At 39.1% G+C, this 27,088-nt stretch overlaps 3 protein-coding genes across 4 annotated transcripts; 1 reads left to right on the top strand and 2 right to left on the bottom strand.

Annotated features, from left to right (window-relative positions):
• Nucleotides 1-249: 249 nt before the first annotated feature.
• Nucleotides 250-10,966, bottom strand: zdhhc18b (zinc finger DHHC-type palmitoyltransferase 18b). Of its 2 annotated transcripts, none has more exons than XM_042436575.1 (9): nucleotides 10,072-10,966; nucleotides 9,251-9,411; nucleotides 7,205-7,354; nucleotides 6,842-6,979; nucleotides 6,400-6,451; nucleotides 6,175-6,277; nucleotides 5,884-5,996; nucleotides 5,262-5,364; nucleotides 250-1,004 (listed from the first exon to the last, which is right to left on the bottom strand). In XM_042436575.1, exons 1-9 carry the CDS (start codon nucleotides 10,350-10,352, stop codon nucleotides 648-650), a joined length of 1,458 nt encoding a protein of 485 aa, XP_042292509.1. In that variant the 5' UTR covers nucleotides 10,353-10,966; the 3' UTR covers nucleotides 250-647. The 2 variants fall into 2 exon arrangements, with proteins under 2 accessions (XP_042292509.1, XP_042292508.1); XM_042436574.1 differs by lacking the exon at nucleotides 250-1,004 and having other exon boundaries at nucleotides 3,287-5,364; nucleotides 10,072-10,513; nucleotides 10,793-10,950.
• A 1,112-nt stretch (nucleotides 10,967-12,078) lies between these two features.
• On the top strand, nucleotides 12,079-20,300 carry kdf1b (keratinocyte differentiation factor 1b). Its single transcript, XM_042436711.1, has 4 exons — nucleotides 12,079-12,358; nucleotides 13,252-14,198; nucleotides 15,377-15,463; nucleotides 17,883-20,300. Exons 2-4 carry the CDS (start codon nucleotides 13,271-13,273, stop codon nucleotides 17,975-17,977), a joined length of 1,110 nt encoding a protein of 369 aa, XP_042292645.1. The 5' UTR covers nucleotides 12,079-12,358; nucleotides 13,252-13,270; the 3' UTR covers nucleotides 17,978-20,300.
• A 240-nt stretch (nucleotides 20,301-20,540) lies between these two features.
• nr0b2b (nuclear receptor subfamily 0, group B, member 2b) lies at nucleotides 20,541-21,404 on the bottom strand. The gene is made up of 2 exons (XM_042436442.1): nucleotides 20,867-21,404; nucleotides 20,541-20,782 (listed from the first exon to the last, which is right to left on the bottom strand). Exons 1-2 carry the CDS (start codon nucleotides 21,402-21,404, stop codon nucleotides 20,541-20,543), a joined length of 780 nt encoding a protein of 259 aa, XP_042292376.1.
• Nucleotides 21,405-27,088: the final 5,684 nt, after the last annotated feature.

Here is a 27,088-nt window from a genome sequence, read left to right as displayed (position 1 = left end):
AAGATGACATCATCAGTACAAACAGTCTCTCTGCTGTTCAACTTAAAGAAAAATTGGCTTCACACTATAAACTGAGCCGCACAATATTATAGAAATGACATGTGAATTCAATATTTAGGATGGACTTTCCCTTAAAGAGAAACTTTTCTCTTTACCTATGCAGACAAATTCTAAGCTTTAACCCTCCATAAAAAGCTTTTCAAGTAAGATACTGATGTTGCAGGCTTCACCTGATATATCAAAGCCACTATTTTACAATATTTGGTGGGTCTGACATGCTGGTAGAATTCATGTTTTACATGAGAATCATCAGAAAGACACATGGTTCTATCAGAATGCCAATTCTTCAATCTTAAAGATTTAATCTTTTCATGTGCTTTTCACCATACACCAAAGACTAAGTTTCACCATCCACATCCAACCTCCTCTATTTCCTCTACAGATTGAGCACACAGTAAGATAAACAGCCATTCATCTGTCCATCTTTACGATTGTCGTACTCAGTGACTCAGTGACAGCACTTTCAGAGAACCAACAAACAATAAAGAAAAAAATAATAATTCATACCACTTGAATCTGATTGTGTTACAGCATGCAAGCTTCAAACAATGTGTGTTTTCACTTGAGAAAGCCGTCATTCAAGTCAATCAGTGCAAAGAGGCGGACGTGGCACCTTTTTGGTCCCTGCCCTTGGAGCTGGGGCCTGCATCCGGAGAGGTAGGGGAAGCAGGGTCGTCAAAGGCAGGGTTGGGAATATGCAAATCCGCTCTTTTACTTTTCTTTGACCAAGTCTTGGTGTGACATGGAGGGGAGCTATCACCGGAGGATCTGGTGGTATGGCGGGCCCCACAGCTTGTGGAGAGCTCTGGTGAAGGGTCAGAGTTCACCGTGGGGCTGTTATCTGGGCAGGTATGAGCTGACTGAGGTTTCCCCTGAGGACACGGGGTGGACAGGAGCGGAGAGCGAGTGGCCGACTCCAGCAGACCTTTAGTTCCCTGTGTGCACTGGGGAAGGGAGGAAAAAAAGACAAGAACTGATGAGACAAGCCAGCAGGGTGTTAAATCACTTCAGCCAATGCAGCAACAGCTGTGCAAGATGAATCAAAGGCAAGCTGTGAGTGCGAGCAAGCCACAAATGAGATCTGAAGCAAGAGTTCCCAAATGTTTCATGCCATAGATCTGCATATGGATGTGTATTAGACCAGGGAAATTGTACTTGATAGTATTTTACCTCAAGGTACATCTGAGAAAATAGTTTAAAAAGAGTATTACAGCAATTTACTGTTGCATTTTTAAAAAAGTTTGGGGCAAAATTGAGGCAGCAGAAGCAGAGATATCCTCACTTTTATTCTTTTATTGGTCAAAAGCACTGCAACCTGCATTTGCCATAATGCAACTCTTTTGTTACACCCTTCCTGTCTGCTAAGCATCCACATCTTTCAACCCCCCAGTTTATAATGCAGGCTTTCTGTTAATAAGACGAGACTATTCAGCCACACTAGCAGCTCTGTGAGACTGTACTTTTGCACAGTAATGCTTTGAGCGAAATGCTAATGTCAGCATGCTAACATGCTCACAATGACAGTGCTAACGTGCTGATATTTACATTTGCTAACAAGCACTAAACACAAAATACAGCTGAGATTGAATTTTGCAGGAATTTGGTCCAATCATTAGTCAAACTGAATTTAAGAACTGCTGGAGGCACTGCATGAAAAATCAGGGGATCACCGAGGTCATCATTATTCAGCCTCTGAGCACCATGGATGATGACCCCCTCATCAGGGGTTATTTTCTCAGACTGAACAAAGCTCCTCCAGGGCTACTGAAGACAACTCACATCATGACAAGTAAAGTGACTTTGATGTGTCAGGAACCACTGATGTGCAAGAATGGTTTCTTGAACTGTGACTGACAATGATCTCAATCCACAAGCTCACTAGTTTTATGCTCCTGGTTTATGGACAATCACAGTCACAAAGACATTTGAAAAAATCCTGCTGCCAGTAACATCATTAGTTTCAAGTCTTACACTTGCATTAAAGATTTTCTTGGCCACTTGGGAACAGCACAACAAGCTGTAAACATATGTTACTTATTATCACTTAGTTAGGTGATAATCCTCTGTGAGTTTGTCGCTACTAGCAACACCTTTAATGTTACACATAGTCATTTGATCCATTCTTAATATAAAAATGTTGATTAGTGCAGCCTTAAACAGTGTGTTTCACCTGTATTAAGTTTGAAATGGCTATAACCCTGAAGCACTCAGTGAATGCATAATGGTTAAACTGCAAGAGCATAAAAAGTTAGGAGTCCATTTTTAATTTAAAATTTGAAACATTAACCATTAATCTAGGTTTTAAAAAGGCCACTTCCCCCTTCACTGTGTAAAAATTCAGGTCAGTCCAGTCTGCTGTCAGCTGAAAACACTTTCTAATCTGGATTTTGCCATGCAGAGTTGCTCTAACTAAATTTAAAAATAATGTATCCATCAGAAGTCATTATGTACTGGTATATTCCCTCTGAATGAGCTTCCCTCTACATTTTTATTTTCATCATTTTCATGTCTGACTGGAAAAATCTGCTCAGTCTAACCCGCATATAAAAATGTTGTTACTGTTATTTACATTTTTGATGTCCCACAGTGGCCTAAAAGCTGTTTCAAATGTGTTTTGACAAGAACAAATCATTTATAATAAAATTGAATCCTTGCTAATCTGTGGCATGAAAATGAAAATAGCCATATTTAAAGATAGTACTGACACGGTATACTAGAATTGTTTGTGGTATAACACAACTGTATATTGTGAATTAAATTTACATACAGCACACTCTGTGTTAAATAATGCACTCTGCAATATAATTCAAGATGACAGCGTATGAATGAAGCCATGCAGCAGTACAGCAGCCAGCCAAGAGGACATGTAGACACAGCGGTGGGCGCAGAGACTCTGTACTCGCTTTCCCTCTCTGCAAACAGGCTTACCAAGCTCAAGCCTCGCTTTTCCTGCTCTAAATGTGGCTAATCAGCCAGTGCAGGACACAGCAAAGTCCAGACATTTCTCCTCCTAGTGTTGGTGGCGGGACACAGGCACACATAGAGACAGATCACATACACAACAGCAGGTTAGGACTGGGCTGATGGAGACACAGGGATACTGGGACAGTTTGGTCTGGGCTTTTCTTCTCTTGGAATACACAAGTTATACTCCAATATTAAAACTAGGAGAGTGGGCAGACAGAAAAACGAAAAATGAGTACACACAGATGTTGAATTGCATGGACAAGATGCATGTTTTATTAAATTTTTACTTTTTAATATATGATACATCTTAGATACTGACAAAATAGAAATATGTATAAAAACAGGATGGACAAATCAAACAAAACAAAAAAAAACATGAAATAAAGCATGAAGGGGAACACAAATGAGAAATGATGCTGATTGGCACTTTGACCTTTTAAATGCAAACCAACATTACTGTTCACACGAGACAGGGGAAGGTGAAGCGACACAGAATACAAAAGGAGGATCTGCTGGCACAAATAAAAGCTTCACTCACAGCTTCACCAGCGTGCCGACTGAATTCAGAAGACTATTTTCACACACTCGCCAAACCCAACTCAACAATTAAATAAATTTAAGACTAAAAGGCCCAGCTTCTATTGGCTTTCAGTTCATTCTGTACACACAAATAAAAAAAGATTTTACTGCTGTCTTGTTCTTTTGGCATAAACAAAAAAAAGCTGTTTGTCAGCCTAAATGCCAAACAGCAGCTGCTCTCTTGCTTGATATGAGACTACTGTGGCTCAGACTGCAACGCTATCTGTGCCGCAGTTATGTCTTGTAAACAAAAATTGCTGTACAGCTCTCCAGGCATTCTTTTCTATCCCTTAGTGTCAGGTAAAACACAAGAGAGCCGCTCTCTGAGAAGGAGTCTTCACTTCTAACAACTCGTACTCTCTTCCTTCCTCATAAGAACACCCTGAGTCCACATACTGCACAGGAACAAAATACTGAGGTGTAGACTGTGATAGAAAAGGTAAAAATAGACAGCATTTATATATAGTGATAAAAGGATTGCTGTTTCTCATTCTGGAGGCAGTAAATCCTGATATGTTAGTTTATAAGGTAAACAATGAGTTTGCTGTTCAGAAGTCCATGAACTGCCCGCAGCAGCAACCAGTCACACCACAAATTATAATTCTTAAGGGAATAGTTCAACACACAATGTGACAAAAAAGCCTGTATTCCCAGGAAAGAGATGAGAAGATCAATATCAATTTCATGTCTGTGTGTTAAGAACAGAGCTAGAGTCAGAATGTGGTTAGCCTAGCTTAGCATAAAGACTCAAGAAACTGGATTGGATCTGTCCAAAATGTGAATATTGCCTACCAACACCTCTAAGTGTGTCTTATTTTCACATTGTATCTTATTTAACTCATATATAAATAGAAACATACAAATTGCAAGTTTTGATTTTAGGGAATTACATGTCGGAGTTATTTTTTGAGCTGCACGTTAACATAAAATCACAAACTATTATTTTTACATGTATCTTTTGTAAAAGATCATCAAATGAGATATTACATGTTAACTTGTGAGCTTCTGAGGTGTTGATAGGTGGATTTTTTCACTTTGGAGAGAGCCAAGCTAGCTGTTTCCCTGTTTCCAGTTTTCACACTAAGCTAGGCTAAACCTACTGTATCCTGTCTCCAACTCTGACTGTACTTGAAGCATGATTGTAACTTTTGGAAGATATAACACAATCATACTCTTATAATAGTCTTAAGCGATACATACTGTTGCTCAATTCAATGCATTAAAGGGATTTGCTGCCACATTGTATCGTATGAACATTAGCTTATCAGAGCTAATGTTAACTTCTGTTAGCATAGATATTTCTGTGGGACCGACATTACTGAGTCAGTTTGATGACTTTTTGCTATTTTATCATTTAGCATTATGCCATAAGGCTCAGCCACAGCAGCCACTGTTCAGTAAAAGTTAAATGGGTTCCTTTTAACACATATTGAATACTAATAAGTAAACCTCTCACTGTAGAGTAAATGCGGTATATGGAGGGATTAACCCGTACACAAGTCAACAACAGGCAGCAGACAAATACTGGCTTGAGGCTACAGCAGGCAACAAGGCTTCTGTCAGGCACAGGAAGAGTTTCTGTGGGAGTTGGGGGATGCAGGTACAGGAAAGGGGGATTCCTGCAAGCCAAAAGCCAGCTGGGAAGACCCTCCTACCACGTTTATCTCGTTTTTAGTGGCCAGGGTGGGCAGCTCGATGTCGGCTCCGCTGGTCTGGGCGGATTCGTCTGCAGGCAGGAAACCTCGTCTGTCGATCAAACTGAAAAAGGAAGGTCAAAATAATTAGCCATGCATGTTCCTCTTTCTGTCTAGTCATAAAATGATAACATGACAACACACTGGATGTGAGGAACAAGCTAAATTTAGTACCTATCACATTAACACGCACCTCCCAATTGGGAGGCCTGGGCTGCCTACATGAAAATAAATGAGCTATTTTCACTGTTAAATGGTTGATGGGACTGTGAAAATATCTACAACGATGAAAATAAATCCAGGACTTAATCGTTCTATCAACAAAGTTTAATATGTTGTGTCAGAGTAAGAGTGTCAATCAATAAACCTAAAACTATTTTTGTTACACCCTTGCAATGAATTTGGACATAAAGTTTTCTAGGGGTCCCCTTGTGGCACAGCAGATGGGCACAGCAGAAATATTTAAATTATAGAAGAAGACAGCAAAAAACATGCATATTTACATGAATGGAACCAAATCTTTTCTATATCAGGATGAGACATGACCATGACAACTGAAAAGAGGACTGCGCATGAGGCTAACCTGGGTGGCATGGGTCCACAGAGCACAGAGCAGCAGTTGATAAAGATGTTTTTATGACTGTATGGGTTGGTGACATATTCTGCTCCACTCTTCCCTGACCAGGAGCCTTTAATCTGCAGAGGACATGATACAGATATAAAACCTAGTAATTGTGCAACAACTTGCAGTTTTTATTCAACAGACATTTATTATGATTTTGTTTGAGCAAAATAATACTTTTGACTTACTATTTTACCACAAGACACAAAACATATTGAAACAGCATTCAACATTCAACAAGGCATTACTCACGTCTTCATTAGTGGTCAGGTTGGAAGCAACCAGGTATGTATGGAAGCCTGAGAGGCCCAAGATGGACCAGACTGAGAAGAAACATATCACGAGCTCCACTGCAGTGAAGGGTTGTGTCAAGGATCAGCATCAGTATGTTGGAGGATGCAGAAATAAACAAAACCTATTCAGTGACAATGTTCACTTATTTGAGAAATCATTAACACATTTGTAAGTGAAGGATATCTGCCTGGACTCTCTTGTAGGGCAAACACGAGGCCTTTTCCACCTTGAGCCCCTGAAAGAGAGACAGAAATCACAGTGACTCCAACTGTGTTGCTAAGTGCATTAAAGTGTGTAGCTGTTTTGGAATTTCCAAACCAACAGTTGCAATTAATTCTCCTGATGGGGGAGTTGTTATACCTATGGCTTTGCTGTGTTTGTTTTCCTAGACAGTGAAAGGGTTTTTGAGTTGCCAAATGGGACCACACAGTCACAGAAAAGCATTCCTCATACTTATCTTATCTGAAATGCGGTGCTCTGATGTAGTAAAACTCAACCGTCTGGCACTCAGAGCGAGACAAAACAAACTAGCTATTGGCAAGTGCTATTTAAGCCAGGTGTGGTAGCAGTTATCATCAGTAAGATCAGCCATAAAACTGCTGCTGACCGGAGCAGAAACACATACTCAGTGCGAGATGTGTGGTCACACAGCCGAAGATGAACGCCGTAAGGAAGGAGAGCGAAACGATGAAGGTGTAGAAGAAGCGGTAGTTGCGTTTCCCCACACAGTTCCCAACCCAAGGACAGTGATGGTCGAATCGCTCTGAAAGAGAAACACACCCGAGGAGAATCCACAGTGAACTCTGAGTGACCGCTGACATTTTCATTTAAAGGAATAGTACATTTGGGAAAAAAAGCTGATATGTCATTCAAGTCAGTCCAGCCTGTGCTACAGTAATGGAATGATGTTCAGTGTAGCCCTGTGAAACCTTCATTTATTATTAATCACTGATAAATGTCAGCGTGCCGGTGTGTGCCCGCAGCTCACCCACACAGTTGTCACACAGGCTGCAGTGGGAGGTGCGCGGAGGCCGGAACATCTTGCAGGTGAAGCAGTACTTGAGCTTGACCACCTGCTGGTTGATGAGGACTTCTTTGGTGCGCGGTGGAGGCCGGTAGCTGGTGCTTCCAGTGTTCTCTACAGAAGAGAGAATTAACCATAAGAGATAATGATCTGATCTATCACCATTAGCACATACACCCTTGCCATTTAACATTCACAGCTTGTATTTTAGTTAAATAAACTAAATAAATCTTTAGGACAAAGCTAGTTACTTTTTCCATAACAAAATTATAATTCATTTCCACATCATTAGTCCGGCAATGTCAAGCAGCCATGAGAACCACCTGATAAAACAAAAGGCAACATTCCCATAAAACCACTTGAGAGCTTGTGGGCTTTCTAACTGGTGTCACTGAGAAGAAAACATTTTTACTAAAGAGACCTTTTTAACAGCAAACAAACTGAATACTTGACTTGTCAGAGCAGCTAAAAGCACAGGTGGTACTAATAACATGATGATGGGGCATTAGGTCTGCCAGTAAATGTTTCCAATGAGCCCGCATGCATAACAGTACACAGATCTGGCTCACTTGTTATAAATGTAATTAACTACAACTGCGATAAACATCTTTTCCTGCTATGACACGTCAAGAAGTCTGCTTTGAAAAAGGTCTATGCCGCGTCCCAGTTGTACTATATATGAATTCTTACATTATACTCTGATCGATATAAAAGAAATACACTCTTACATTTTGTACTAAGAGGAAATTATATTAGATTTGCAACAAAATACATCAAACTGCTACTTTGGAACGTCACTCTAATTGAACTTCACAAATACACAGACAAATGTTATTCTGAAGGTTATTTTTTGTTGTCTGAGGTGTTCCTGGATCTGTTTCACCACCATCTGCGTCGTGGGACAACACTGTACATCAACAGGAGAATTCAGGAGAATGCATACTGACTTTCTTAAGTAAGATTTTTGTGACTTTTTCAATGTGAACACACTACATACCCAAAACCTGCATGAAACAGCTTTCGTCTGTGCTACACTTTTTACACATTCTGCATACTTTTGTATGAATTTTTAACAGGGTCAGTGATACAGTTCAGCACCAAGACAACTGTTCAGAGAATACTGAGTAAAACTAAATATCAAAAGCATTTCTTTAAAGGTGGGCTGGTAGGTCGGTACTCAATACTTGTGTCAGTCTCTTAGTTTCAAAAATAGCTGGAACAACAGTGGTTCAGTTGAGTAAAATCAACATCTTATATCACCAATGTCTAAACGTCGGTGATGAGTAGGAGTTACAAGGTGCACATGAAGCCAGTTTTAGACACTGAGGTCACCACATTGAAGCTATCAACATTGAAAGAAAAGAACATGTTGGCAAGACTTGATGTTGACAGTGAAGATAACTGATGGATAATACTGAATAGGTTTGAATTGAAAAGGCCAAACTGAGGCAAATTTAGCTTTAGAAGTCAACAGGACACATTTCTTTCCAGAAATATGCCCCTAATGACTCCCACTGTGACATTCATTAGACCGTTAGACGTCATGTCGTTTGATGTGTCAGAGGTTTCATCAAAATGAACAGCAGTATGACTGGTGACTCTTCCCAATGTTTCTGCTTCAAAGGAAACTAGCCGACGCTAGCGGAACAATGCCTTCGATCTCAACTGTGAATTGTGCTCTGACGCAAAATATATCGTGTGAAAGCTCTTACGACAGTGACATCCACTGTACTTAAAATAGAATATCCCTGACGTTTGACTTAATTGAATGCTACTGAGAGGAGGGCGACTTACAAAGAAGTGAGCTGAGCTTAAGCAGTTTGTGGTTTAGCGATTAAGTTTCCTTTAGGACATATAAAAGTCCACATGGAGGATCGGCGTGCCAAATGATGGGCTATAAATGTGCCATAAACTAGCAGGAATATCACTCTGGGGGAAAACATTGAAACTGTAAAATTGTATGATTTTATGAGACGACCATAGAGGTCTGACCCCAGTTATGGTCCTTACCAATCTGCTTTTCAATGTCTGCCGCCTCATCTGGCGTCGCTCTGGGTAGGATGCCGGGGTCGGTGAAGCTGGTCTGGAACAGGGTGATGACCACAAATATAAAGAGGACTCCTCCAATAACAGGTATGCAGCTGGTCAGGTGTTTGACCAGGAAGGGACAGCTGTGATATGAGGCAGCCACAGACAGAGAGAGGATGAATTACAGAGAAATGCTGACCATAATCAAAGGCTGGAAATGGGTCGAAACAAAGCTGCGTCTCATATGATGAGGCCTACTTTTTTCACCCACCAGGGGATATAGTTTTAATTAACATTCAGTGCTTTTAATCACCATGTGAATCCCTTGAGATGGAACACACTTTTCACTACAAACTGATAGAAAGAATAACATTCTCATATTCAAGCACTACTCCTTACGACAACACTTTGGTTTAAAATATCATGTTACATTAACAGCTATCAGATTTTATTATGCACAACCAGAACAGATATACAAAAAGCCAAATTATGGGACAAACTGAGCTCTGATATGTACTTGAAGTTGAATGGTGTATTAGTAAATGAACTGCTCTTGTAGAACATGAAATTATTATGAACCATTAGGACCTGCTCTACAGTTCGGTATAGATCTATTACACCAGACAGGAGACGATTCAATAAAATGTCAATTTATAGCGCTGCTTTGGCACTTCGTACTGTTGTGGAAGCTGACATTTATTGAAATGTACTCCTTTATATATCATACCCTTCTCACCAGGACGACGACTGAACTCGCTGGTGTTATGACATATTTGTAGGCTTAATATGAATCATAAACTCACTCAAATATAAAGAATAATCCACTTGTGACGAGGATAAGGCCCAGAGTGAGGGGCAGGACCCCACTCTGCCGGGCCACTATGATCCGTCCGCCGCAGTAGAAGCGGTTCTTTCCGGGGAAAACTTCCCACTTTCTCCTCGGTCTTTTCGGCTCCTCTCTCTTGTCACTGTCGTGTCCATGATGATGATGATGATGATGTTGATGATGATGAGGTGGAGGAGGGGTCGGGGTTGGTGTCGGAAGTGCCTGCGGGTCGATTTGCTGATACTCGCAGTTTTTCATGATTTATAATGTAGTTTTGGTTGCTCTGTCCCAATTCGGACAACCGGGCATCTGGCCAGCGACCGACAGCATCACCGACACCCGTGTTTGAGGCAGCTGGACGCCGCAGATGTCGTCATTCCGTGGAGAAAACAAGCTAATCCTCTATTACGACTATCCAGCTGTAAATAACCCAAAGACTCCGTATTGGAAATTACATCCCCGTTAATTTCCATGCCTCTTCATTTATTCCTCTTTCAGTCTCCAGAAAGATTTAGCTCAGCCAGCTGCGGACTATTTAACACCAGTAAAAACCAAAGCACCGTTACCACTGATAGCTTCTTAGCTTGCTTGAGTTGCACATTTCAGCTAACCTTTGTGCTTTACTCCACTTTACTTATATGCATGAATGAAAAGAAGCCCTAAAACTTTGTCATTTTTAATGCATATTGCTCTCCTACCAGGAGTCTTGACACATTCGTGACTAGTGTTGTTAAGCTCCGTTGCCACAGACCGAGCCGTCCGTCCAGGTAAACCGGCTGCTGTCAAACTACACAGAAACACAACAAGGATTTCCGGTTGTTCTTTCGAAATAAACGATTCGTTAAAATGTTACTTATTATATGTACGATGGTGATGGCACTCATCATAAGTGAACGGCCACATAATGTATAGGAATACTTCATCGTACTTCTATTAGTATATTTTTCTCGATAAATGTCAAACATCTACAAACTGTTAAGTACCAAGTGGCAACTTCCGGTAAATTTGAGGCAGGTTGTCAAGCTAACATCATTACCAAACAACATGGCCGGAAATAATTTATATTTAAGTCCATCAATAAATTATTTAAAACAAAGATGGATCACATCACCACACTGCTTAAGGCACTGCTCTGGCACTTATGTCCTTCCGCTTGTTTATGAAGCTTTAGATAACCTTGCCCCTCCTCATCATCAGAGATCTTCTTTCATTTTATGTTCCAGCCAGATCACCACTTCTCTATTAAATGTCCCTTATGTGTCCCATAAAAGTACCGGTGAGAGTCTTCTGTGCTCTCTCTGTGTTTAAAAGTACATTAAAGACCTATGTTTTAATCTGGTTTTCAATTTTGATTTGGAGTAATGTTATAGCTTTAGCTTTAGCTTTAGTTTATAAGTTTCAATCATTGGTTTTATATAATTTTATCCCTGGTGTTTATTATTTTTATTTTATTGACTTTTATTTATCTACTCTCAACACTTTATTGTTTTATTGTTGTCTTTTAAGTTTAGTCTTTTAAAATTTTGTCTATTTTGCTATTTTATTTATTTACTTTATTTATTTGTCTGTGTTGTTTTAATCCTGCTGTGTGAAGCACTTTGGGCTCCATGTTTGTATTAAAGGTGCTGTATAAATAAAGTTATTAATATTGTATCGCTGTTTTAAGAATCCAAGTTTACACATTCAAAGTAGGAAATACAAGCAAAGTCTGAGATTTTTGGGATGAATTGCGTCTATTTTACCTTAAAATCAGCTGCTTGCATCTCTTTTGCTATTTATGATTAATTAACCTGTTTTGTTTTGGGGTTTTTTGTCTTTTTGTTGTTGTTTTTTTGTGACGTATCAGTCCATCAAAACAGTGATTGGGCTTTTTGGAGCTAAAAATGTTGTATTTGATTTCAGTAGCCTATGAAAATGTATGGTTTCCGTCTTGACTAATTGCTACGTGATTTAAATACCTTTATGGTGTGTTATTATCACTGTATTGTAATGTTATTCCACACAGGTCATTCTGAGAGAAACACAGTGGTAAGCTGCGTTTTATTTTTGCACGTCATCACCGGACGTCCAGTCCACCTGGTACGCCTCCTCCACCTTGACGCCCAGGTACACGGATCGAGTTGAAAACTTTACTGAAACTGGCGTTTTGGAGCGTAGTTGTTCGAGGGAATGTTCAAAATGGATTAAAAACGGAAATGTTTCATGTCGGGTGGAGAGGACAGCTTTGATTTGGGAGTCAGTTGGTGGACGCGCCGTGTAACACTGTAAGTAATGTTTAGGGAGAAATTCGTTAGTCCTCTAATGGAGGAAAAGAACAGCAATGACAAGCCGCCATGAAAGTGAAAATAATTTTAATACACGAAAGGGATCGTGGCCTAATGTGTCAAATGTCAAGCGTCAACATGTTGTTAATGTTAGTGGTCAAATGTGGGAAAAAACAGCTGGATAATATTTAAAGTATTTCACTAGTTTGTTTAGTAGCTAACGTCTGACTACTGTAAACAACCCAATACATGCTGTCATGGCACTGAGCGCCAGACACGGTTTGAGAATCTGGCTGTTTATGATTTCAGAAACATAACCGAAGATTACTAATATGTCTTTAAATCATATTATCACTCATTCAACCCACAAGTAACGCCTGTATACTTTAATAAAATGTTTTACACAGCTTCTTAGTGATTGTGGCTGAAAATAACAACTAAAAGCAAATTGACTGAATCCGTTTTGATGATGACATTTTGCTAGCCATACCCAACCATGCAGCAGTTGTGGATGAATGGATTGATTTTATTTTAAACCGTTTTGTATTTATGTTTTTGTCTTGTAATGAGTATCTCCCGATTATACATTTTCAGTTCAATTTTAGAAATCTCCATGACATCATGCAGTAATCTGATATGTCTATAGTTAATTGTGTAGGACTGTGTGCTTACATATCCTCAACAGAACCAGTTGGGTTACTTTACCTGCCACCTGGGGATAGTAGTTTCACATTTGTTTTGAAGAGAGATGCCCTCAGGTGGCTTCAAATGCTTTTAGGTTTTGCTTTTTGATTGCATTGATAAAAAGCATGTTGTTTAGTGATGCCATGTTAACACTGTCTTACCATTTGGTTCCACCTCAATTCACCTCATTTTCTCTCATGCCCGTCCAGACCTTGGAGCCACTAAGTCATGTCTGCCGGCAGCACTGGCAGTCTGAGACACAGCTCAGGGCCTGGCAACAACAGGTATGGACCCAGCCGGAGCAGCAGCCAGAGGTCATCGTATGAGGAGCGCTGTGTGGACCCAGTTGAAGACTGGCCACACACCCCAGAGCCAAAAACAGTCCACAAAGCTCACCTGAAAGATGCAAATGGGAAGGAGTCTGAGACCATTGGCTTCATTCCTGGCTCAGCTGACCCTCCCTCTGCATCACAAACCTGCAATCCCTGCGCTTCTCCAAGGAGCTGTCGGACCTTTATCTGCAGCGTGCTGACCTGTGGCCTCTACAGGGTCTGCCAGCCTTCAGTCCTCGCTCCCTGCCTGGCGCCAAACGAGAGCTCCCCAGATGAACCAGAGAAGCTGAGCCTCCGAGCTGTGAACCCAGGAGACAACAAAGAAGAGGACAGCACAGACTGGCTAGGGGATGTCCGCATCGCTGGAGTCAAAGTGGACAGTCCAAGAGAGTATTTGGATGTTGAAAGCAAATCTCCATATGTGCCTCTGCACGGTGGTCAAATGCAGCCCAGCCATCTGTCCCTGCATGAGTCTATGAGGTTTGACGACTGGGAGGACGGCGAGGAGAATGTGGACTCTCTGATTACTAAGAAGCTGCTCGAGCTCTACTCTGAATATCAGATTGAAGAGTTGGCCAGGTGCACCTCAGACTCTGTGTTTCTGAAGAAGAGCAAGGCCATCAACCAGCTCATCAACTCACTGGCAGAGGAGCACAAAATGGATGAGCAGGAAGCCGAGTGTCGGCTGGTGCGTGGCATCATCCGCATCAGCACACGTAAGAGTACAAAGAAGAGGCCACGCACCCCCAGGACGGAGAGGACGCTGTCAGACAGCGGGAATGAGACGATGAGGGACAGCGATTCCTTCTCATTCAGCAACAACAGTAAGTTTTGTTATTTTTTTCACGTCTTAAACCTGCAGTGCAGAACTTTTGTCTCCCCCCTTTGGCAGTGAGAGTAAATAGTAGTTACAAGGATGTAACTCCAGTTCTATGAGTATGTGCGTGAGTCAGTCCCCGTCACTCCTGTTCTGGCTGTGAAATGGTTGATAAATTGTTTTGAGTGTCACAACCCCCGCGAAATGACTCATTTCACTATCAGAATTTGATCCATTTGGTCTGATAACATTTAGAACGTCTAAAAGAGCCGCATGATTACATAATTTTATCCGTTATGTTAGCGGAGAGTTACACTGGAAGTTAGCCGGCTGTAAACCAATCATTGTTGGTCACATCACTACGTGTACGGGAATGTCACCACAGACACCAGATTTAGAAACTCCTGTATACTGTGAAATACAGAGATTTACCTGGTGGTGATAGGCTTAGGCCCCGATCAGACAGAGCCCCTTTTAGCAGCCTAGGGCAGCTTTTTAAATTGTTTTTAATGAGAGTGAAGCTTTTTGCTCGCTGCTTTTGCATCACTGAGCCGCTCTATGTGCCTCGCATTTTTGCAGGAGCGCGCTGAACGCCTCAAGTTGAAAAAACTTCAACTCAGAACAGAAAAGTGGCCAACGTCATTTGCATTTTTTTCCATTGTCCAATCAATTGAGCCTTCTGTGGTGGTGACAACAAGTGGAGACAGCAGTCATGGAGGACAAACTAGTGGTGGCTGTTGCTTGATAGCTGGAGCTATATGACTTTACCAACCACAGTTACCATGATCAATAACTATCTAAAAAATAAAAGGTACAGATCTGTGAGTTTACTTCACAGCAAAATAACAGTTAGGCTAAGGACAGGTGATTTGGTGGTTGCCGAGCAACAGTAAAAAAAAAAAGAAAAGACAGCAAGCTGCTCTTTTTTAAAGTTGTAGGCTTTCACAAAAAAAGGCAGTGCTGTGCGCCTCGCATTTTGCAGCCTACAAAAAGTGTTCTGTCTGATCGGAGACTTAATCAGCATTGTGTGGACTCTGAATGTAATGGACGTTCATTTATATGTAAATTCCGCACTCCAGCTTTAACTCCAAACAATGTTAGTGTCAAAAAGAAATAAGATCCACCGAAACACCAAACTACTTTTCTGCCATCAAGGGAATCACTTTTGCTTTCTGTTTCCTCAAGATGACTACAAATCAAATCCAAACATCCAAATATCTGAACTGACATCCTCTGACAAGTGTGCCAGGGACATGTGGAGGAACAATGGAGGTGAGAAACCGGTCTTAATCCACTTTAGTATGTTATCACACACACAGTATACTGTTACATTCATAACACCTACTCATGCTATTAATGGAAATAGTGTGTCATTCACTTTTTTCCCTTCCATTGACCTTGAATAAGTTGTGTGTTTTGTTTTCCATAACAGGAAGTTATTTTGGTTTACACATGGCTGTTATTACAGGAAAAGTGTATCATGGATGTATTTGACAATAGTACTGGTTTACTGTAAAGTTTTGTTTTCATAAGATGCAGCCCACCACTAGTTTAAATTTCTTATAAATTCTATTCCATCTTATAACATCAGATTATTTCTGACTTGAGTCTGAATTTTGAGGACGCTTATATCATTTTTGTTTCTACAAATGTTATTAGATGCTGTTTTTGTAAGTAAAAGAGGAGATGCAGGTGCAAGGATGTAGCCCCTCCAGTGCACCCTCACCGCTACATGTTTTTAATTATTAATTATTTATTTTTTTATTTGTTCAGTTCACATTTGAATTAAATTGTCTGCAAATTTTATTTTGCATTATCAAAGCCTAATTGCAGTTTAAAAGATTTTTCCACACTGTCCTTCAGATATTTATTTTGTTGTTCTAAAAGTTCCAAATGTACATATAATGAGTCTAAAATACTGGAACTGGCCTATAAAATTGCCTTATGTGTAATTTTTAAAAATGCAGAGTGTAAAATCCACACACTCACGTTGCTAAAACTAAAAAAAATTCCCAAGAAAAAATGTACTTCTGTGTCCTTCATGGTAGCAGCGGCTCTGTGCAGGTGTGTGATTACTGTTGTTATAGTGCAGTTTGCTTTTGTGTTTATACTGCACAACATTTTCTAATGCATCTATGAAGGATAGACACAATAGCAGAAATGCCATGTAAGAGTGATGTTTAATATAATGACGCTCAGACCACATTTACACTGCAGCAAGCATGTGTAGTGCAGTTTAATTGACCTTGTGGAGTGTCTCTCTTAGTCAGTTTTTTTTTTTTCTGGGCAGGTGCCATTTGGAACTTAGTTTACACCTTTTTAACTACACAAAGAATCCTGAAGCTGTACCTTGTCTTGATCCTCGTCCCCATAAACGGTGGTGTAATTTGTTCAGATTAAAAGCTTAAAAGCTTCAAACATATCTAGTACAGGAAACAAGCCAAACAACAGAGGGCTTTGTGAGTGAGGTGATGAATATTCATATGCAGACTAAGTTTCAGATACTTCCTCCATATAGGTACTGTTAAAATTTACACTGAGCCTGGTGCACTGGTGCTCAGGGCTGCACCGGTGCTCAGTACTGCACCAGTAACAGACTCATATGTAAATAGGTTTTATCAGTGAGCTGCAGCCAAGAGGTCCAGTAGAGCAGGTTGCACATGCTCCTGTACAGACAGGACTCTGTGGTGCATGTGTTTTTTCGACAGTGAATGAAGATGGAAATAATCTGAGAAAAAAAATTGTTCTCTAGTTTCTCTAATGAGAAAAAAATATTGCTCTGTTTTATTTAGAATGAATTCTCAGAAGGTGGTATGTGCATCTGTCTGGTTATTAAATATTGTAATAAGTTATAATCCTTAAGATTTCACTCCTAGTTGATTTGATGACAACCTTACATGCTGGTGCTAACAGCAAGCACAGTGTAATACTACAAGTCCCAATATGGCTTCTCCTTCATGTTCCATTACTCACTGCAATATTTAAAACTGATCCATTGTCCAAAATTATTGTCTTTTTTTGTGGGTGCTTGATGATAAAAACATTCTGCTTCTTGATACTGCATCATAATAAAAGCCACCCTGTGTTGATCACTTTTAATGTGAAGCAGCAGCAGTAGGAAATGTTGGGTTTTTATTAGGAGTAACTTAATACAGCTACAGCTGTTTGATCAGTAAACAGTGAGACTGATATCAGTGAGATAAGATTAAAAACAGTAACACTAGATTACATGCTGCATCATTTCCTGTGAAGGCAATTTGAATCTTGTGAGGCAAGACTATGAAAAGTATGATACAGAGAGGTAATTACAGAATGTACATAAAGTTAATGCATTGAACGGCTATTGCTGAGAAATGCAGACCATAAATAGAATCAAAAACAGGGTTTGATTAAATAAAAATCTTAAAGATCATGTCTAACAGATTGCATGGTTAGTAAGTGCAGTTTGTGAGGCATTTAAAAGAACTTACTCCTGCTTGTGGTGAGTCTGAAAGACATTTTATGAATGCACTCCTATTTATTAATCATCTGTCTAACATACCATTACCTCTCGGTTTTTAAATCAAAATCTCACAGCTGTGAGCAATTCTACTGGCTTTGCACTGTGAATAGGCAGTGAGCAAGAGTAATTCCCCTTTCCAGATTAATAACAATATGCTGTTTAACTACTATGTCTTTTTTGTTCCTATAGGTCACACTTCTAGTTCTCCAACATCCTACTTGCCGTCTCACACAGAGACTAATTCTTCAGGTTTCCCGCTAATTCGCACTTCTGTGAGAACATGATTCCTGCTCCGTGCTGGTGAATTATGCTTGAATTTGTCATGTTGTGTCCACAAGGTCACAAATGAGACATTGAAAGGGGACACCACTTGCACAGGAGTCTCTGGTTTAGCCAAGCTCTTTGTACAAACCAAGGCTTTGGTATGGGAAAAAAAATGTGAAAAAGTCACATTGTCTGAAGGACTCCAGTGAACTCAGGGCTCTGTGTGATTTATTTATGGTTGATAAATATTATGTGTATATTTGAAGGATTGCTTGGCTGAGACTTTGCCCTGCAAGCAGATATCAACAGTAGCTCTTGATGATTCTTAAATATTGTATCACGATTAACCGTCCCCTCGTCCTTGAAGGAGAACTACGTTATCTTCATGAAACCTGACTCGTTTCTGATGGTCAGACTATTGTTCTGTTGTTGTGCCAAGGACATTTGAATTTTAAAACATGTTTTTTGGCACATCTTCATCATATCATCATTAAGATTTAATTTTAACTGTTTTCAACTATCACATTTGCAGTTTGTGATATATGATTTGTTATTAGAAATGATGTTCTGATAGTTTTGATAATTTGACAGATTTCCAGTTTATATAAGAGTTATAGCACTGCTCTAAAGGACAATAGTGTAAAATAATGAAGAAGAGCAGTTTTATATTGAGTTTCTGAAACCTGCAATGATGAACTTGGTTGGTTGGACTTTTCATTAAATGTAGCAAAACCACCAAGTTCTCACTTGTCCTTGCAAAGTTTTACCAAAAAAACAAAAAAAAATTAATCTTAACTCGAGGTCCATGTACTAGCTTTTTCTGGAACTTTGAGCTGCATCTCACAACCTTCCTCAGTGGAATGACAATATGTTGTAACATCTTCTAAACCAGTTATAACTATAATATACATATACACATACATTGTATATTACACATACATACATACTGTGTTATAATATAGTTAGTTTGTTGGTTAGTTATGTGATTTATTGAATACAATTTACAAGTGCTTAGCCCACTTAGACCTATAAAACAATAATGTTGCAGTTGTGAAACATAACATAACTTTTTCATATAAAATTAAAATGTATAGCCTTTAAATGATCATATAATGATAAATGAAACATGAAGTGTATTTTGTTTTCAGTGTTACTTAAATCACATAAATAAGGCCTCCTCTCTTCAGGGAGACCATTAAACTTGCCTATTTCTAGTATGTATCCACATTGTAGCTGTTCATGAGACAGTATTTTCATAATTTATATACTGTAATAATTACAATGGTATGTGTTCTTCCGGTGAGGAAGACTATGAGATAAGCTTTAAAGCTCCCCAAAAAAGCTAGTAAGTGGAGTGGATTTAAGATTTCTTTTTTTTTGGTCAAACTTCTTTTTTTTTGTTGTGACTTATGATTTAGGTGTCATACAATGTGGAAAAAGCAGATCATCATTGCTGTCATAACATGAAGTTACCAGGTGTTGGATGCATTCTGAATACTGTTTGTGGCTGTGTGCTACTCTGTAACTCAAATCTCAAATATAAATATGCTATTGAAGATGATTAATTGTACCTATAGACTAGCAGTGTAAGATAATGTATAATGTAATATCACTTATTAGTGATGTTGTCACACGCCGACTTATGAAGTGAATGTGTGTTTTCCTTCCAAAGTGCTCGGTGTGTTTGCTCCTGGTGGGAATTTTGCCAGCTGACTCAGTTGAATTTATTCAGTTATGTGACCTTTTTATCAGCACTAGCTTATATGACCCTATTGTAGTTAGTTAATACTCAGGTAGCTAAATGTATGATGTAACTGTCCAGATTACGCCTATTTCCTGCTCTTGTTACCTGTGATCCATCCTCTTTTGCCCTTTGTTCCACATACGGTACATTGATTTAATGCAATGAATGAACTACTTTTTTGTCTTAAGGTAAATACTATGAGTTACTATAATAAACATAACACCATGATGTCTTTTTATTGTGTCAATAATTTGGTTTCAACACCCGAGTGGTTATAATGAAATGGTGTGAAACTGTTCTGGTTTGGACCAAGAAGCAGAAAATGCAACATGACAATTTAGGAAGTGATGAATGTGTCTCTAACTGTATTTCTCATGTCATTGAACTGGTTGAATTGTCTGATAATTACATCATTTTTTATTCACATATTATACTTTCTCAGAAGGTTTCCTAAAAACCGAAGTACAATTCTTGGGTCTTTCATCAGGGGAAATATATGGTAATTTATATTTTCTGCAAAGTGTGTTGGCAGATACGGTAACCCATCTTTAAAAAGTTATCTCAATGTAAAAACAATAAATAAAGTACAACAAAAGAGATATTGTTTGCCTGTTCTTTGCCACATACAGCCACATGAGGGAGCCAAAATTGCAATTTTAAGATTTTAAGATCAGGCCATGCTGCTTCTTCAATTTCCCCTCCAATAGAAATATCAATCATTGATCAAGACTTAATCAAGCTGAAGGGGATATTAGGTTTATTTCATGTTCTTAACAACATAGCTTCACTGTATAAAACTCAATATTACAACACTCATAAAAGTCTTTCTCATGGGGATCTTATTGTAAAAATAACATCTCTGTTAACAAATGTAACATATTTGTGTTGCCAATAACTGGCTTGAAGAAGAGCTCTGTGACCAAGTTGTGGCTCACAGTCTGAATGGTGGAGGCTGCTAGGAGGATGTGGCTGAGGCGACCGCTGTCCTCTGGGTGCAGATGGTGGATGACTTCTTGGAGAGCTCTCTGAGCCTCCTGTTGGAGGCCTTCAATGAACAACAAGGCACTCAAACCTTTGACAGCTGTAGTAGATGAAGAAAAGGTTCTGTTTAAGCTCATGTCCAATACATTAATAAGCATGGGTATTCAAATTCAAAATGTTTTACCTGGGTTAAACAACATAGCACCCTTCAGGTAAGCGTATTCCTTTGGACTGAGATCCAGATTCCACAGGTGATGCAAGCAAGTTCTCAAATTGTGGACTCCAGCAAGAGTTGGTTGTTCAGCCTCCTTTTCAGTGAGTCCTGCTCCAAGCAGAATCTGTCGAAGAATACTTGAATTTGGCACATCTGTCACTTCAAACACCATCTTTTCTTGGGCAAGCCCCAGAACAAAAAGAGGAACCCAGCAGTGTCTTAACAAGGATGACTGATCTCCTGATGGAAGCTGACTAAAAGATGGTAGACTTCTCATGAAGCAAATAGTTTTTACCAGCACGCTGGAGGCAACTTGGCAGGTAGTCTGGGGGTCCTTCAGGTAAACTGCCCTCCTCTGCTCACAGTGACAACTGTGCATTGTGGTGTTTAAGTGTTTGAGGGAGCCACTGTCCCTGCAGCTCAAGATGTTGTAAAGGATGGTGTGCGGATGCTGATCCTTGTAACCCGAGCAAGTGCTGTTTGTAATCTTCTCTTCCAGAGGAAACATAGTAGAGGATGAGGCATCTGTCAAAAAGGGTTAACAAAGAAACAATAAGCCAGTTAGCTCCAGAAAGCATGAAGAGTCACACTACTCCACACGCTCCAGCCGTATTTATCCAGGATGTCACTTGTTAAACCTTGACCCTTTTTTAAGCCCCTGCATTGAGAAAAAACAGTGACCCTGGACCTCCCATACAGACGGAGCTGGTTTCTCTCGACGTGGAGGCGATAAGGTTAGTTAAACCCAGCAGCTGCCCCGGGAAGAGAAATACAGAAGCTGGCGGGGTGAATGACATTTATCATGTTTACCTCAGTCATTAACTCCGTCTGTACCAGTCTACCAAGGACTGACAGGGTAAAGGCACAGGCTGCCACCTGACCTGTGCCCCACTTACACCTTGGACGTGCATGAAAGGACACAACGATTTTTTTTATTGGTTTTGAAGATTACAACTGTGTGAGTTGTGGGTCATATAATTCACTGCCACAAATTCGGTCTCTATCAGTTTTACCTGAGTGTACTGATTAAACAGTTTCTTTTATATGCATCTTAAACATATTACATGCCTTTGTTCTTAGATCTCTTCAAAAATTATAACTTTAAAGAAACTTTCACTCATTTCTGTTCCTTTGCTTTCACTGACCTTGTTTGTTTCAGCTCAGGATACTGATCTTTCAACATTACAGTCTTTTTAGTGCCAAAGTCTCTCTTTTTGTCACTATACTTCCATCGTAGCTCAACAGGGAAAAACTGTCTGAGGAAACACAAAGAGGGAATTTGATGCTAAAAAGACAGTAAATGTGGCCAAGTTGATATGACTAACTTAGACTGCTGAAGCTTCATATAAGCTTCAGATACACTTTAAAATGCATCTCTGCACAAAATGACTGTGTGGACACATTGTGGATTTTGCCCCCTATCACTTACATTGAAAGCTCATTTGAAGGGGATCTTTCACTAGCCAGTATGAGCAGGAGGAATGATTACAGAAAGGAAAACCTCTTTCAGTGTTCATATGGTGTATAGGTTAATCTTTACACTTGCCGCTAGCGAGTCATGTTATCATATATACCAAACTGTTTGCAGTAGATGTACAAACGCACAGTGAACCTTTAAACTGGATCACCAGTATCACTGAACAAATCAGTAGCTTTTATCAGTGGAACACTTCACTGGGTACTGATATAGCATCTTTGGTGGGTCAGCCATTATACATATAATGTTACTTCCTCATGAAGATTAAAATAAAAATAAGAAATAGAAAGGTAGAGGTGTAGTAGTGCAATGAGACTGTGTCACATGTTATAAAGACATGACATAAAGCATCCATGTTTGAAAAGTATGCACGTTGCAGTAGTTCATGCTGCGTCCTTTAGTTGCTAATTTAGTTTCAGATCATCTGGTGAAATGCAGTATTATGACTGTAATGTTTGGGTCTTCAAATAGGACATTGTTAACGTTACATAATAAAGTTAATGTCATTAATACCTTTTGTGTTTATAATACAGTGTATGTACAGGAAGAATTTATAGGAAAGTATAATGTCTGTTTTTTACATAAAGTAACATGATAATTTGAACGTCAGTACATTCCCATACAGGAAAAGCAAAAGGAGTACAAGAGTGAAACATTGACTGCTATACCCAATCAACATAAAATCAAACCCACTGTTGTTTCTACATCAGCATACTCATCTCTATTAACATATTTTTTGTTGAGGATGGAAAAATGTGTCTGATTGTTACTCACTGTTAGGAAGCGGACAGGAAGACACAGGGTGCAGGGTTTTCAGTTGAAAAAAGGTGGGCTTTATTTACCCCAAACATAAAAAGGACAAATTGAATGAAAAAGACAACAGTGAATAATAGCTAAATTGAGCCCTAAAACCAAACTGAACTTAGAATACAGCAACAGAGCTTGACCAACCTCGACAGGCACAAATCTGACCTCACTCAACATACTGCACCACTGTGACCATGATCCCCGAAATTATAGATCATACCACTACAGCTGTTTTATCTCAAAGCCAATTTTTATGAGCTGTACAACTACCCACAAATGTGTAGTTGTGTAGACACCCCTAATGTAAAAAATGTCACCAGTGTTTAAACTGTCTTCAGTTGACTGTCTGCTAAACCACACCTCCCTAGTTACTGTTGCTACACCTGTCAAGTTCTCCAATCCAACATGGCACATACATATGCAGTTTACAACGATGATGGTGACCGATTTACCACTCTAAATGTATAGATATACAATGATTTCTTGATTTCAGATGATTTTGCAGGATGAAATGACAATTGTTGCCAGCAGATTTGGATTTGATTTGATTTGTAGCTAGCTAGCTAATTAATGTTAACTTTGTGAGTTGACTGAAAACTCGTTTTATAATGTGATCCATGCAAAAGGCCTTAAATATGTACTTGATGGTTACTATTTGGCCTTCACCTTTGCTTTCTGTGATCATTTTTTATTATTGAGACAAAGTGAAGTAATTTTTTAAAAAAAAACGTGTTTTATGGTTGCTTGACATTTACTTTAATTTGCACATTATCCTTCAAAAATGGCCCTTATGGCTTCCACATCCAGGTGGTTTAAGGTTCACTGTAGAATTCCAGTTCGGATCTGGTGGTTAGAAAGAGACAGAGAATAAATGTGAGAGTCTGAATTTCATTTTCAAGTTCTTGAAAGGTTTGTAAATTGTATTTTTTTTTAACTTTATGTAAAACTTTTTTTGACAGGTTAAACAATTTCATATGTTTGTAGTAATTTCACACAATTCAGCAGGTTCTGATTAATAATTATAAGGAATTGTCATAGATAGTACATACTGGTGTCTGTATGTCACCTAAACATAAAGAATTTGAGCCACAATTGAAACCTGGAAAAAAAGAAACTTGAATCTGAGCCATCAATACTGGATAGGCATAGACTGCCAATAAATGTCAATCAAAAACCCATAGCTAAAAGTTTATTATTATAGTGGAATTGTGCTAAATAAATAAACCCTCTGCACCTTCTGAAAAGATATAATCAGAAAAAAGGAATAATTCAATGCCTTCCATTGTAAAGGGGCCAGTATACTTCCTCAGAACTGTTTGTCCGAATGGGGAAAAAATGCCCAGTGTAAACCCATAAAAACTGGGTTTTTTTGATCCCATGGCCATTATAGCATGAATTCATGCATTCTATTTTATAAGTCTTTCAAACTGAAGCTCTGGCTTCAAAATTGTAGTTTTGAGCAATTTTCTATGCTTTGCTATGCCAGGGGCATTTCATGCATTATCGAGTTTTGGAGGACATTGTAGCAAATTTATTCATCTGAAAATGGTGTATTTGTATTGATATAGATGCCCAAGGGTGGCATATGTGTGTATGGAGAAACTAGTGTGTGTGTGTGTGTGTGTGTGTGTGTGTGTGTGTGTGTGTGTACAGCTAAAGAGATGTAATTCATAAAGGCTGCAGGTCACATTATCACATTACTCCTTTCTCCCTCTCTCTCTCTCAGACACACACATACATCCCCCCTTTAACTGAAGTTGGTTAAAATAATTGACTAGGTAATATGCTGTATTGATAGTATTGTAAAGTGAGGCACATGGGTTAAACAATAGCACGTCTCTCCAGTCCCCTTCCCCTCTCTATGACAGCCAGCAATTCACTCCGCCTTCTAGTGTACGGTAGCTGCTCTGAACTACTATAAACATTTTTAATTTCTGAAGTGGTCAGACAACACATCACATGATCTAGTTGTGACTGAGCATAATCCAACCTCAAGTTTTGGGCCCACAACATTCTCTGTGAGTTTACCAGATTTATGACTCTATACTGAAGCACCCACCTGTTGTTCCACTTAGCAACTCTGTTTTATTTAGAAGGTCCACCTAAAAAAATCAACAGGATCAGTCCTTAATGCAAGTGCCCCTAAACAACATAAATTGTATTTAAATTCAAGTGACAGTGCCCTCTAGTGGCTGTAGTAATTATGATGGGAGCAAAGGACAAATCAGGTGACATTATTTTAGAGTGACAAGAAAGTTGTGGAATGATGGATCAACAAAACATTAACTTTGAAACAGGACATCGCTGGTCTTTTCCCTTTTCCAACCATGAGTCAACATTGTTTTTGAAAACCATGACCATGATCGTCCCCAAACCTTAACCCCATGGTTATTATTGTAACCATGACAAAGAAGGTCCCCTAACCTTATGAAAGTAGTCATTTTAACACAAACCACAATGTTTCCCTAACCTTAACAAACCATAATCTTTTTCTGAATGTAACTGGACCTTAACCATACCGTTGTCACGTCATAAAACATATTTATATTTCAACAGAGATTAGTAATGGTTTTGGAAGGCACAGACAAATGATGTCATCCTGCTGATACAGTGATCAGATCAGAAAACGCTCTCTGTGTCGCTTTGGGCCAGTGTGTTTTGTTGATGAATCTGGAGAATTTGTTGGCTTCACCCTAGACTATAAAACAAGGGAATCCAAACAGGAAATGAGGAGCACTAAATAACCAAGGCTATTGGGTGTACTTTCCCCAAAGAAATGTACAAGTCAAATGTCAGTCAGTACTGAAAAGGACCATCCTGGTGCAGGTGGTCTTCCCTTGAATGAGAATAATCTCTGTCTACTATGAATCAGATAAAAGTTAAACACAATCATATTCTTGGTGTTTCCTTTCAAAGCATTATTGATTCCTGTTATACAAATTCCCACTTGGCTTTATACCTCCCTGCTTAACTAATCAACTTAGTGTCTATATGTCGTAAAGATATGGCTGATGATGAAACTTTCCTGAGTGTGAAAATTCTTCTACATACAGCCTTTTTTATTTTGTGCTGTGAGTCGCTCACCTAAGTTGCTCACACATAGATTGCTATTGATGTCTTTTCAAAACTGGGTCTGCTCTGATTTTCCCAAAATTATATTCAGTCAAAAGGCATCAGACTCAGCCAGCTAAATCTGTTTCACTTATTTGGCAGTTGTCAGCTTGTTGTCATGATTTACTTTAAAAATCATTCAGTCATTGTTTTTGGAAGTAAACAAACCACAGTTGATAGCTGTTATTAATTAAGGGTTCACACCCCAGTGCCAGCCCATCTGTAGAATGAATTTTGAAATGGCCTTTTTTTTCTTTTTTTAATAGCCCTATTATTGTGTATATACATACCTCTGCAGGTTTCCTTTTCTTAATTACTTTAATTTTGCAATGATTTTAATTTTGTAAATTTATAGAAAGTGTTCTTTTGGTTCCAGTGTCTTTCTAATCATCATGCCATTTTGTGGAGCCAATCTAAACCTGTGGTGCCTCAGCCAAACCAAACTCACAGGACCAAGTATTCACTCAGATGTCACCAATTAAATGCCAAATTTATTTTTGAAGCTAATAAATTAAGAAATGTTATCATAGAGACCCAAGTTTCTTTCATTGGACTCTCTGAAACACTGATACATACCTGTACTTCCTGACTAAGCTAAATGCATATTTACTTCTGTGGTATTTGAGACTGTAATCATTTTAACAAAGATAAATTAATGATTTGTTTTTATGCTGCCAAAGGCCCCATGGGAGTTGGAGTTGTTCTGCACTTTGCTTACTGTAAATATCCATTTAACTGAGAATCTGAGGAGAAATCCCCAGGAAAATGAGTCACAGATGGCAGTGGAGCAGAGGAAA

Source organism: Thunnus maccoyii, chromosome 15, assembly GCF_910596095.1.
Source record: "Thunnus maccoyii chromosome 15, fThuMac1.1, whole genome shotgun sequence".
Taxonomy (NCBI): domain Eukaryota; kingdom Metazoa; phylum Chordata; class Actinopteri; order Scombriformes; family Scombridae; genus Thunnus; species Thunnus maccoyii.
This window is presented reverse-complemented; position numbering and strand designations above follow the sequence as displayed.